General features: G+C 44.8%; 1 protein-coding gene across 1 annotated transcript in view; it reads left to right on the plus strand.

The window, feature by feature from the left end:
- The window catches only part of LOC125034067 (glutamate receptor ionotropic, delta-2-like), an 18715-nt gene extending 4650 nt beyond the window's left edge, over positions 1-14065 (plus strand). Inside the window, exons 2-15 of the mRNA XM_047625709.1 lie at positions 1069-1149; positions 1342-1394; positions 1528-1845; positions 2355-2500; positions 3261-3354; positions 4194-4349; positions 5097-5263; positions 5646-5686; positions 8013-8164; positions 9002-9153; positions 10232-10541; positions 11948-12106; positions 12560-12709; positions 13877-14065. Coding sequence (XP_047481665.1) covers positions 1069-1149; positions 1342-1394; positions 1528-1845; positions 2355-2500; positions 3261-3354; positions 4194-4349; positions 5097-5263; positions 5646-5686; positions 8013-8164; positions 9002-9153; positions 10232-10541; positions 11948-12106; positions 12560-12709; positions 13877-14065 — 2168 coding nt within the window. The remainder of the gene's footprint in view (positions 1-1068; positions 1150-1341; positions 1395-1527; positions 1846-2354; positions 2501-3260; positions 3355-4193; positions 4350-5096; positions 5264-5645; positions 5687-8012; positions 8165-9001; positions 9154-10231; positions 10542-11947; positions 12107-12559; positions 12710-13876) is intronic.

Here is a 14065-nt window from a genome sequence, read left to right on the forward strand (position 1 = left end):
AAAGATTAATATTTCTTCTCATTTTACTTATTCATTTTTCACTGTTTCCTTTCGGAATACATGAGAGAAAGAGGGAAGAGTAGAGCAGAGAAACGGAGAGAGAGAGGGAAAGTTGTGAGGGTGGATATATATGTGTGTGTGTTAGTGTATGTATGTATGTATATATATATATATGTGTGTGTATGTATATACATATAAACATATACATTTATACATGTATATTATATACATATATATCAAAACACACTGTATATGGTAGAAAACCTCACAATGCACAAATAATATTTATTGATAATGAGACAAGAGTTTCGAAATCCCGTTGGATTCCATCTTCATGACTGAACAGGCGAGGGGGGGGGGGGGGGGGGAGGCAACGCGGCGCAGGCGACAACAGACGAACGGAAGCGAAGGGAGGTCAGGTCTGGCGTTGCCTCTCCTCTCTCTCTTTGATATCTCCTCCTCTCCCTCTCCTGCTCAGTTCTGAAGATGGAATCCAACAGGATTTAGAAACTGTTCTCTCATTATAAATAAATCTAGTTTCTGCATTGTGGGTTTTTCTACCGTAGTATCAACACGGTAGAGGGTTTTACCATTAATATATATATATATATATATATATATATATATATATATATATATATATATATATATATAATAAGGGTAACATCTCGCGAAGAGGTAAGAGGAAGGCTGAGCGAATAGAGATTCCTGTCATTTCACTTACTCCCACAGTAACAAACTCTACAGCGTTTTCTTTAGGGTACTAATGTGATAAAAAATGCTCTAGATCAGTGGTTCTTAACTTGGGAGGCTTCAGTATTTTCCAAAGGGGGCGCGAACCATCGGCAAAAGTCAATAATTTCTCTCACAAAACGTACTTATAATTTTCTTTAAAGTCTGAGAGGGAATTTTATTAACAGATGCAAGGCCGTCGCGGAGGGAAGTGCAAATTCCTAAAAGGGCGTGGTGATTAAAGGGTTAAGAACCACTGCTCTAGAGAGTTTGGCTGAGCTAGCGGTGAGGTAACTTCATGAGTTAACAAATCTGATTAATATCTACCATTCCCAGATATAAATTTTATGCTTCCTATATCGCATGTTAAGGACCGAATTATGGGACTTTTAGTATGTGAAGCTATTAGTTCATCGTGTAAAAAAAAAATAATAATAATAATTTACTGTAAGAATAAATGTAGTCTTGCTGATTCCACAACACTCGATGCACCCAAGCACTCTGTTTACATCATAAGGCAGGAGGAGGAATGCAAAAGGAAAGCTGCGGGTCTGAGGAGATGGATTACGTTATTTGTATTTTTCTGACTACTAAGACTTTCAGATATAGGTAACACCACAACACAGATCTATTGCTGTACGGATGATACAATTGACCAGAGTGTGTGGCAGTTTCATATTCCTTGGAGACGCTCAGATGACAATGGATGCAGAGCTAACAAAAGCTTCTTTTTTTTAGAATCAACTTTAAAAGAAATTACCTCTATTCCTTTATGGTTTACACGTTCCATTACAGAAGGCGAAAATGGACCCCCCGCCGATGTCCTGTGCGGCCCTGCTCCTGTTTTGCCTCCTCGCTCGCCTCGGCCAAGGAACCTCGACGGAAACCGAGCCAAGGACAACCCCTCCTGCCGAAGCCACTGCCACGCTGAACCGATTCACGTACCAGGATACAAGTCTTTCAGAAGCTTCAGTCTCCCCTTCCTTAGATGAACTCCTGAAGGCGATAATAGAAAACGAGCTGCAGGACTGTGACTTGGTCCTTGTTCACGATGAGTCTAATGAGTACGAGTCGCAGCTTACTCACCTTCTAGACCTCAGCAGTGTTCGAAGGGTGAGTCATCCCAACAGTTCTCGGAGGTCAGGCGATTGACAACACTCGCTTTAGTGTTCTTAGAATAACACAGTAAAAAGAAAATAGGTTTAGTGAAAGGTAAGACTAACTAGAATTAATTTGTTTAAAGAGTCACCTTTTAGTTAGAGTTATTGTTATCACTATGATTGTTATCATTATCATTGTTATTGTCATTCTTCTCTATAATGTAAATGATGACGGTGATGGTAATAATAATAATTGTAATGATAATGATTTAAAAATCAGAACAAGAACAGCAACACCAACAACAAAACTGTAATAATAATAATATCAATAAAAATGATAATCATTATATTCTTACTATCATTACTCTTAATGATGATATTAATGATAACAATAATGATGATAATAAAAGTGAAAACAATAATGATAATAATCATTATCATCAGTAACAAGCAAAATAGAATTACAAAGCCGTTGCCATCCTTTCTCACTGTGCCCCCCCCCCCCCCCCCCGCGACGCCCAGCTGGTGCGCGTCAACACCCCGCAGGACCTCCGGCTGGCGTTGAGGGCGGAGTCACGGTGCGCCGCCTACCTGATCCTCCTCGGTGACCACGCCCACCTCCTCGATCTCAGCCAATCACAGGACGAAGGGTGGAACTACAAGGGCATGTAAGAGATAATGATGATGACCTGATTAATGATAGTGATGAGATAATGGCGGTGGGAATTAGGATGAGAGTGATAATGACAATGCTGGTAATGATGATAATGATGGCATTGGTAATAGTTATTATTGTCTTTATTATCATTATTATCTTTATTATCATTATTATCTTTATTATCATTATTGCTACCAGTGTTATTTTACTATCATTATCATTATTAGGCTATCGTCACTATTATTAGGCTATCATTACTATTGTTGTTATAATGATATTGATATTGATGATAATAATGTTAAGGATGATAGCAATGATAATTATAGTAATAATTATGATGATAATGACAATAATAATGATTAATGAATAATATATAATGATGATCAATTCTCTCTCTCTCTCTCTCTCTCTCTCTCTCTCTCTCTCTCTCTCTCTCTCTCTCTCTCTCTCTCTCTCTTTCTTTCTTTCTCTCTCTCTCTCTCTCTCTCTCTCTCTCTCTCTCTCTTTCTCTCTCTCTTTCTCTCTCTCTCTCTCTCTCTCTCTCTCTCTCTCTCTCTCTCTCTCTCTCTCTCTCTCTCTCTCTCTCTCTCGCTCTCTCTCTCCCTCTCTCTCTCTCTCTCTCTCTCTCTCTCTCTCTCTCTCTCTCTCTCTCTCTCTCTCTCTCTCTCTCTCTCTCTCTCTCTCTCTCTCTCTCTCTCTCTCTCTCTCCCCGTCCCTCTTTGTTCATGTTATAGACGCACTAATCCAAATCTTTTACCTCCTTCTTGTAGATTTGTAGTAACGGGTTTCTCAATGGCGGAACTGGAGCTTTTGTCCGCCTCTCCGAAAGGCAGAAGGACAAAGCACATCTTGGGTTTAGTGAAGGTAAGGACACAGACGCTGCAATGCTATGAGATAGAATTACATCGCTGTATACTACTTGGGAACAGAACAACGAAGGGAAGTTCAGGAAGGCCTTTTCGCTATGTTGCTTCATCAGGCTCCGATGAAGCAACACAGCGAAAAAGTGCCTATACATTGGGCAATTCAACTTCAATAATCATACCTGTTCTTCTGTGTAGTGTTAAGCATCGATAGCACTGAAAGTAATAATTTCAATAGTGTTGACGAGTGAATGTAAAATGATAATGATAATAATAATAATGATAAGTTAAACATGAACTGCATTCCAGTTGAAGTTAGGGAGGATACAGGCTGTTAGAATAGCATTGGTTTTGTACTTTATGTAAATATAAACTAAACAAAATGAAATCACACCAAAGACTTCAATATATAACTAATAAAGCTATAAATAGACTGCATGTAAGTGGGGAGGTAGAATGGTCAAAGGAACAGCCGACGGAGCGACCTGCTTAGTAACCATGGTAAACCTCCCTCGAAAATCTGCAATGAGGTCATCCACTTCTATCCATTTTTATCCACCTCCCTCCACTTTCATCCACCATCCACATTCATCCAGCTTTATCCACTTCTAACCAACTTCATCCACTTTCATCCACTTTCATCTTACATTCTCTTTCCTCATTCATCCTCCACCTTTCTCTGCATTCATCTTCTTTCGTCCACCTTTACCCACCTCCATCTACCTCCACCGCCTTGATCCACTTCCATCCACCTTCATTCACTTTAATCCACTTTCATCCACTTTCTCCCTCCTTCGTCCCACCTCCATCCACTTTCATCCACCTCCCCACCGCGCGCAGACGGGTCCAGGGGGCGACTGGGCTCTTTATGCGAACCAGTTTCACCAAGAGCGACCTTTCGCCCTTCTGACTTCTTGGAGAGGCGGGCGACTCGCGACGGCGGCGAGGATGCTGCGTCAGGAGAAGCTGGCTGATCTCCGAGGCGCTGTCCTGAAGGTATGTGTGGGTTGTGGGATTCGGGCTGTAAACTATGGGCTGCGAGTTATAGGCTGTAGGGTTGTAGAGTGTGGGTTGAGAACTATAGACTGTGGGCCAAAGGTTGTGGGTCTTCGATTGTGGACTGTGTGTTTTGAGTTCTGAACTATGGATTGTGGGCTTTTTGGTGAGCTTTGCGGGCTGTTGGTCATGGGTTATGGGCTGTGAACTATAGATTACGGGTTATGAATTACGAACTGTGAGATTGTGACTTGGGTTGGCTGTTGTTCATTTCCAGTTCAACAGAATAGTTTTCATATCGTCTTCAGAAATATTATTTCTGAGTCAGAACACGCGTAGTGCCTTGTAACTTTAGAAGCTGATGACAATAATTATAACACTGTAGATTGATAATCAAATATAGCATAATCTCTCTCTCTCTTTTTATGCCCCTCTTTCTTATCCTCCCTCCCTCACTTCCACCCTCCTACTCTCTCTCTCACTTTTACTCTCATTCCTCTCTCTCTCTTTCTCTCCCCCTCCCTCCCTCCCACTCTCTATCACTCTTACTGCCTTCCTTCCTCCCTCCCTCCCACTCTCTCTCACTCTCACTGCCTTCCTTCCTCCCTCCCTCCCACTCTCTCTCACTCTCACTCCCTTCCTTCCTCCCTCCCTCCCACTCTCTCCTTCTCTCTTTCCCTCTCCCAATCTATCCATCTCCCTGTCTGCACATAAATACCCGCACACACATCCACTGATCCCCGGAAGGTGGCAACGTTTGCGTGGGAGCCAAACGTGTTCTACGCGCGCGACGAAGAGGGCGCGTCCCGCTACGGCGTCGACATCGACGTCGTGAAGGTCTTGGGTCAGGTCCTGAACTTCTCCATCGAGTTCGTGGAGCCCCCTCGAGGTATGGCAGACGTGTATATGCCTCCGTAAAGACACGTATTCATGCCTTACATAAAAGACGCAACGCTACGAGAACATGCGCATACAGGTATACAAAGATGCATAGTCACTCACGTACAAACGCGTTGTCAGTGAATGAATGTAATAACGCATTTCACTTTACTATGGTGATTGTTCTAGTTTACTTTGTTAAGGATTTACGAATTTAAGAAATCTTAAGGTAAAAGCTGAAATGTGAAAGTAATTATTGCTTTCCTAACCCTGTCTTTAGTTCTTAAAAAAATATATATACACACACACACACATCTCCTTATGTTTCACTGTATTTCTAAATTTCTTTCTCTCTTTCTTTTTATATCTCCATGTCTCCCGTATCTCTAAACCTCTCTGTATCTTTATCTCTATCAGTGTATCTCTGCAACCATGTTTGAATCAGTGTGCCTCTGTCGGTAATTGTTTCATTGTCTCGGTGCACCTCTGTATCTATTTTCATATATCTCTCTGTATTTCAATTTATTTCAATTCATTTATCTTTGTATTTATCTGTCTGTTAATATATTTATCTTTATATATGTATATATATATATATATATTCATATGTGTGTGTGTGTGTGAATGTATATCTATATGTTTACATAAATATAGGTCGGGCATGATATAAACAGCACACACACACACACACACACACACATATATATGATATATACATATATATATATATATATATATATATATATATATATATATATATATATACACATACACACATTCACACACGCACACACACGCATACTCACACACACACAAACACACATGCACACACACACACACACACACACACACACACACACACACACACACACATATATATATATATATATATACATATATATATACAGTACATATATATATGCATACATATGTTTGGGTCTGTTTGTGTCCATGTGTATATAGCTGTGTGTGTGTGTGTGTATACACACACACACGACATTTTGCTTTTGAATATATCTATCTATCTATCTATATGCATGTATGTATATATATGTTTATGTATAAATAAGTAAACATACCATATTCACACACACACACACACACACACTTAGATATATATATATATATATATATACATATATACACACACACACACACACACACACACACACACACATATATATATATATATATATATATATATATACACACACACATACACTTATATATATAGATATGTCGCGGTTAAGTCAGTGATATGTATCCCAATCTCTGGTAGAATTACCCACTTCTAACTCTACGGGCCCAACTTCCACATTTCACATGTCTTTTCGAGTTCTTATTTTCTCTCGTTTGTGGTAGCACTGTGGTCCGATTAGATCAAGGCAATTGGCCGAGAAGGAAACCTAATAGTTGAGGCAACCATGAACGGAAAACCAAACGCCGATGTATGTGCGTGTGTGTGTGTGTGTGTGTGTGTGTGTGCGTGTGCGTGCGTGTACACTTTTGTGTCCGGGTACGTGTGCGTGCATGTGTATGTGCATGAGTGTATATGTGCATGAGTGTATATGTGCATGATTATGTGTGCGTGTGCGCGGGTTTATGTGCGTGTGTGTGTGTGTGGGGGGGGGGGTGTATGCGTGCATGAGTATGTGTATGTGCGTGTACGTGTGTGCGTGCGTGTACGTGTAAGTGTGCGTGTATGTGTGAACGATGGTAACTATGTAAGGGCTTGTTCGTGTGTGCGTGAGCGCGCACGAATGTAGTCTTGTGTAAACATTCGTGTATTCAGGGGGGTGCTTATAGTCTATTTTGCACATTTATGTAAAAAGACTAAATCATCAACTCTTACTTAAAAATCACTTTGTTTGCCCTGAGAGATCACATTGTTTGGGCCATTACTGCCGCATCTTTTATTCTTCATAATTCGGGTTGCTTCTCTCTTTCATGGCCCTTCTGTTTGTTTAACTTAAACTAAAACTAAAATCGGAAAAAGAAATAACAGGGGGAGTTCTTGTATTTTACTGGGAGAGTGACAGCGTACATATACACGAACCAATACAATTAGCTTTACCTTTTTTTGTATCAGATTACAGGTCACTGTTGTAATTCTCTGTCAAAGGGAGTCCTTACAAAAGTTCAGAAAAATCACACAGACACAAAAGGCGACAGCGTGTTGCCTCGGCGAACCCCAGCCTGCGCCCTCTCTGTCTCGGGCGCGTCTGGCGGGCTTCCCCCTGGTGCGCATCCTTACCTTCGCGGTAATTAGCGACTACACAATTCACTCGTTGCTTTTCTGCGCAAATAGTTGTGCCTTATTTCCGAGTGTCTTAAATGCTTATTTAATACCACAGTCTCAACTCATAAGGTCGTTTCTCAGTTAATGATGTGGTCTTACGCAGTTGTTTTTGTCTACACCCTGGTTCTTGCGCCTTTTGCAGTGATCTTTTTTGTTTCGTAGTTTTTTTTTATTATTCTGTATGTACAATTGCTCGTGCGTGCCAGTCCGTTTGCAAATCTGATCACGACAGACAGATATATTGATAGATATAGGTACATAGATATATAGATATATACACATACACACGACATTTTGCATTTGAATCTATCCATATATATACACATATATGTAAGTATATGTATAAATATATGCAAACGTATACACATATTCACACACACGCACACACACACACACACACACACACACACACACACACACACACACACACACACACACACACCAACACACGTTTCTGAATCTAACCCCCCCCCCCCCCTTCGCAGGAGAGCTGTGGGGCGACGAGCGCAGCAACGGGTCGTGGTCGGGCATGATGGGTATGCTGCAGACGGGCTCCGCTGACCTGGGGGCGGCCAGCATATACGTGTCCATCACAAGGGCTGCGGTTGTGGACTTCACGGCGCCCTATGACTCCAGGGTAAGTGGGCGTTGGGTGGGCGGGGCGCTCGGGCTCTGTCAGCGGTGTGCATGTGTATGTGTATGTACATGTGTGTATAAGTATACATATATATATACATATATATATATATATATATATATATATATATATATATATATTTATAATTATTTACTTATACAGGTAAGCGTGTGTACTTATATATATATTCATTTATTTGTATATAGAGATAAGTGTGTGAATATATGTATATATATATATATATATATATATATATATATATATATATATATATATATATATGTGTGTGTGTGTGTGTGTGTGTGTGTGTGTGTGTGTGTGTGTGTGTGTGTGTGTGTGTTTATTTATTTATTTACATACAGTGTGTGTATATATATTTATATATAATATATACATATAAGATATAATTACATATATATATATATATATATATATATATATATATATATATATACTGTATACATATATGTATGATACAAATATATATAATATACAGAAATATCTATATATGTAATTTATGTATATTTGTGTGTATGTGTGATATGTATATATATATACATATATATGTAATACACACACACACACACACACACACACACATGTGTGTGTGTGTGTGTGTATGTATATATATTTATATATATATATATATATATATATATATATATATATGTGTGTGTGTGTGTGTGTGTGTGTGTGTGTGTATGTGTGTGTGTGTGTGTTTGATTATACATATGTATATATGTGCATATGTTAGCGTGATTGTGTGTCCTTACATACAGACACTCAAACGCATCTCCATACACGAATATGAATGCAGCCCCCCCCCCCCCCCCTCAGCTCAGTTGCTTCATGGCCCGGACGGAGCCTCCTCTTCCCCGCTGGCAAGCCCTGGCCTTCCCCTTCCAGCTGTGGACTTGGCTGGCACTCCTGCTGGCACTGGCCCTCAACGCCGTCTTCCTGTATGCCATTGCGAGGGGCGGCAGTGCGCTGTAGGTGTCGAGGCATTTGGCGTGTGGTGCGGCATTCGTGAGCAACATTCCATAACGTTTGCTTTCAATATATATATATATATATATCTTTTTCCATATCACAAACTTCTGTGATCTAATTAGACTTTTCTCTGTTCTTTGCTTGCCCGCCTCTGTTTGTCTGTCTCTCTCTCTCTCTCTCTCTCTCTCTCTCTCTCTCTCTCTCTCTCTCTCTCTCTCTCTCCTCTCTCTCTCTCTCTCTCTCTCTCTCTCTCTCTTCCGTCCTCACCCTCTTTCTCTCTCACTCACTCACTCCTCATCTTCCTCCTCTCTTTCCCTCCCTTCCTCTTTCCTCCTCCCTCACTCTCCATCCTCCCTTCCTCCTACCCTGTCTCTCTATCCCTCGCTCCTCGCTCTTCCTCTCTTTCTCCCTCCCTCCCTCCCTTTCCCCCCCTCCTCTCTTTCCCTCCCTCCCTCTTCGCTCCTTCTCCTCCTCTTTCTCCCTCTCCTTCTTCATCTACGCTTCTGCCCCTCCTCTCTCTCTCTCTTCCCTCCTCTCTCTCTCTTCCTCTCTTTCTCCTTCCTTCCCTCTTCCCCCATCCCCCTTCTCTCTCTCCCTCCCTCTTCCCTCTTTCTCCTCCTCTGTCTCCCTCCTTTTTCCCTCCTCTTCTCTCCCTCTCCTTCTCCTTCCTTCCCTCCCCTCTCTCCCTCTCCTTCTCCTTCCTTCCCTCCCCTCTCTCCCTCTCCTTTCTTCCCTCCGTCTTCCCTCCTTCCTCTCCTTCCTCTCTCCCTCTACCCTCCTTCCCCTCTTCTCTCTCTCTCTCCTTCCTCCCTCCTCTTCCTCTTCTCTCTCCCTCTCATCCTCCCTCCCTCTACCCTCCTTCCCCTACTCTCTCTCCCTCTTCCCTCCTCCCCTTCCTCTCTCTCCCTCTCTTTCCGCCCTCCTCTTCCTCCTCTCTCTCTCTACCCTCCTTCCCCTCCTCTCTCTCCCGCTACCCTCCTCCCCCTCCTCTCTCTCCCTCTCCTTCCTCCTTCCTCTTCCTCCTCTCTCTATCTCTCCTTCCTCCCTTCCTCCCCCTCCCCCTTCTCCCTCCTGAAGCGGCCCCGAGATCGGCGCCCTGTCCAGCCTCGCGTCCTGCCTCTACTACACCTTCGGCCTGCACTGCGACGCCCCCCAAGCCCGCCTTCCTTTGCGTCCTTCCGCCCAGCTGACGGTCGGGATGCTGTGGCTGTACGTCACGATCCTCACGGCCTCCTACTCCACCAACCTCACGGCCTTCATCATCGTGAGTCGGCCGCCGGCAAGTATCGAGACGGTGGAGGAGCTGCGGAAGGCGGGGCTGGAGGTGGCAGGCCTCGGGGACTTCTACAGGGTGGCCCTTGCCTCGGCGGGGGAGGCGAACCTGCAGGTGAGGACGGTTCGGGGAGGGAGGGAGGGAGGGAGGGAGGGGGGAGGGAGGGAGGGAGGGAGGGGGGAGGGGTAGGGAGGAAAGGAGGGAGGGGGAGAAGAGGGTAGGGAGGGAGAAGGGCAGGGGTGGAGAGGAGAGGGGGAAGGGAGGAAGGAGGGAGACATGAAGAAAGGGGGAGGAAAGGGAAAGGAAGGAAAGGAAGGAGAAAGGAAGGACGTGAGAGAGACGAAAAGGAGGAAAGGAGAGAAAAGAAAGGGGAGACAGCAACAGAAAGAGGAAGGAAGGATGTAGCAAAACGCAGTTACGATACTATCTCTGTAAAGATTTTTTTTTTTTTTTTTTTTTTTTTTTTTTAGATTTGTGATGAAAGTTATTCAGGAGAGTATTAAGTACATCTACAGGGCATGTAATTATAGCTTTACACCTCTAAGATCATCGAAAGGCTGACAAGGAAGCGTCCGTCAGCATGCAGTGTTTATCACGGAATATTAAGCATGTAAAGACACACGAGTCCTGGAAGAGAGCAATGGTACAAGTACAAAAATACTTTATATAACAAGAGAAAATATTTCATAGAAGACATCTACAGCTCTCCTTTTTAAAAATTAATCTATTAATAAAATATTTGGCTCACATGATGAAAAAACAATAGTTAGAATTATTATACGACAGTAATTAGCAGTTTCATATTAGACGGAAAATATTATGACAAATAAACTATTTTCTTGGTAATTATTGCTTACCCTTATGACGAATTCATAACAGACGGGTAATATGCGCCAGCGAAATTAATTCCAATGCCCATGGTATAGACATTCCTTTAAAAAGAATGATATGAGCGGCACTGTACATTTTAAAAAAGAATTTTTCTAGCTATACAGTGGTAGATCTTTCCACAAAACCGATAGACTTGATTTAAAAAAAAAATAAAAGCGCTGGGTATGAGTAGACGCCTCTCGTTTTCCTGCTAAAAAGGACTTAAAATCGCTGAATGCAGAGTAAACTTTCAGAATTTCTAAATCCCGCTGGATTATAACTCTAAAACTCTAGAACCAGCGGGAAAATCGCTAGAATGACAACACTGAGTTATGGTGTCCAGCTTACTTATGAATTAAGCTTGAATAATTCACGGATAAGGGTTGATTGTGTGCGTGCGTGTATTTGTGTGCGTGTATGTTTGTGTGCGTGTGTGTTTGTGTGCGTGTGTGTTTGTGTGTGTGTGCGTGTGTTTGTGTGCGTGTGTATGTGTGTTTGCATGTATGTTTGTGTGTCTGTGTATATATATGTGCGTGTGTACGGATAAGTGTATGCGTGTTTATGTATGTCCGATTGTCCGTATGTGTGCGTGTTGTGTATGCACCCGCAATGCTTCCCTGCAGCCCCTGAGCGCCGCCTCCCCCCGCCAGGCCCTGACCCAAACCTACGAAGGCCACAAGTCAGTGGAGACGATCCTGCCCAAGGTGCTCGATGGCCGCGGCGTGTTCCTGCAGAACAGCGCCTACATCGAGTACGTCACCGCCTCCAGGTTCACTCGCAAGGGCGTGGCAGCGACGAGGATGATGAAGGTGCTCGCTTCTGGCCCGGTTGCTCGCACGCGCACGTACAGTATGCACACGCATACGCATACACATACGTGCACATATGTTCACACGCACGCATGCATACATATACACATTACAATCACACACATGCTCTTTACACTCACACGCATACACGTACTCACACACACACACGCAATACACACATACACATGTATAATACACACACACACACACACACACACACACACACACACACACTACCTATATGATTATGTGTTTTAAAAAACAATTGATTTGATATTCACTGCCTCTTCCCACCTCTTCCCTTCCCACATCCCCCTCCCCCTGCTCCTCCTCCTCCCTTCCCATCTTCCCCTGCTCCCCCTCCCCCTCCTCCTCCCACAACCCCCTCCCCCTCCCCCTCCTCCCTTCCCACACCCCCTCCCCTGCTCCTCCCACACCCCCCTTCCCCACCAGGAGTGCTTCGCGCCCTACAGCATCGCCCTGGCCGTCCAGAGGCACTCGCCGCTCAAGGAGGAGATCGACAAGGTCCTCGGGAGGCTGAGGGACAGTGGACTCATTCGCCACTACTTCCTGCAGTCTCTCAGGCGTGCGGCGGCAGACCAGGTGCGTGGCAGGGGCAGGGGCGGGTTGGCAGGGGGCGGGGCTGGAAGACAGAGGGCGGGGCGGGTTGGCAGGGGGCGGGGCGGGTTGGCAGGGGGTGGGGCGGCTTGGCAGGGGGCGGGGCGGGTTGGCAGGGGGCGGGGCGGGTTGGCGGGGGGGGGGGGGGCAGCCTGGTGGGTGGGCGGGGCTGGAAGACATAGGGCGGGGCGGGTTGGCAGGGGGGCGGGGCTGGAAGACAGAGGGCGGGGCTGGAAGACAGAGGGCGGAGCTTAGTGTCAGAGGGCGGGGCTGGTTGGCAGGGGGCGGGGCGGGTTGGCAGGGGGCGGGGCTGGTTGGCGCGGGGGCGGGGGGGCGGGGCTGGTTGGCAGAGGGCGGAGCTGGGTGTCAGAGGGCGGAGCTGGGTGTCAGAGGGCAGGGCTGGGTGGCGCGGGGGCGGGGGGGCGGGGCTGGTTGGCAGAGGGCGGAGCTGGGTGTCAGAGGGCGGGGCTGGGTGGCGGGGGGGTGGGAGGGTCTGTGTAATAGAAGGAGGGGACGAACGAAAGAATGTATGATAATGACAGTAACTATTTATACATATACATATCTAGGCAGCCTTCACCTTGATATGCAATATAACATTATTTTTTCTTTCTTTCTTTCTTTCCTCCTTTTTTACTAATATCGTAATACTTTACATACCCTTAAAGCGACTACCATCAGTGCACACAAGCAAGCAGTCACAGTCGCACCCTTGTGATTCATCAGAACCGGATAATCTGTCTGATTCTTAACTGTTTATTGGTCGTGCTCTTCCTCGGCGCGATTCGCGGGGATTCTCGCTTTGTGCGGCTCCGGTTTGGGCTAAAACTTTTCGCCCTTTCATATATGTGTGTGTGTGTTTGTGTTTCTGTGTGTGTGTGTTAGTGTGTGTGTGTTAGTGTTTCCGTGTGTGTGTTTGTTGGTGTGTGTGTTTGCGTTTCTGTGTGTGTTTGTGTTAGTGTGTGTGTGTTTGTGTTTCCGTGTGTGTGTTTGTTGGTGTGTGTGTTTGCGTTTCTGTGTGTGTATATGTTGGTGTGTGTGTGTGTGTGTGTTTGTGTGTATGTGAGTGTATTCGAGTGCATGCGTTTGCGTGTGTGCATGCGTATGCAATCCGTCTACACAGATGCCCACAAAACTTCCCTCCCGCCGCAGGACACGAGAGGAGGCGCTGACGAAGCCGTAGACAGCGGGGTCATCCCTCTGACCTTGGACCATCTTCAGGGCATTTTCCTTGTGGCTTGTCTTGGCTGGGGAGCCTCCGTGGCAGCCTTCCTTGGGGAGCTTTTGATGGGGAGGAAGAGGAGGAGGAGGAGGAGGAGGAAGGGCGAGGAGGACATTTAG

Source organism: Penaeus chinensis, chromosome 17 (assembly GCF_019202785.1).
Source record: "Penaeus chinensis breed Huanghai No. 1 chromosome 17, ASM1920278v2, whole genome shotgun sequence".
Taxonomy (NCBI): domain Eukaryota; kingdom Metazoa; phylum Arthropoda; class Malacostraca; order Decapoda; family Penaeidae; genus Penaeus; species Penaeus chinensis.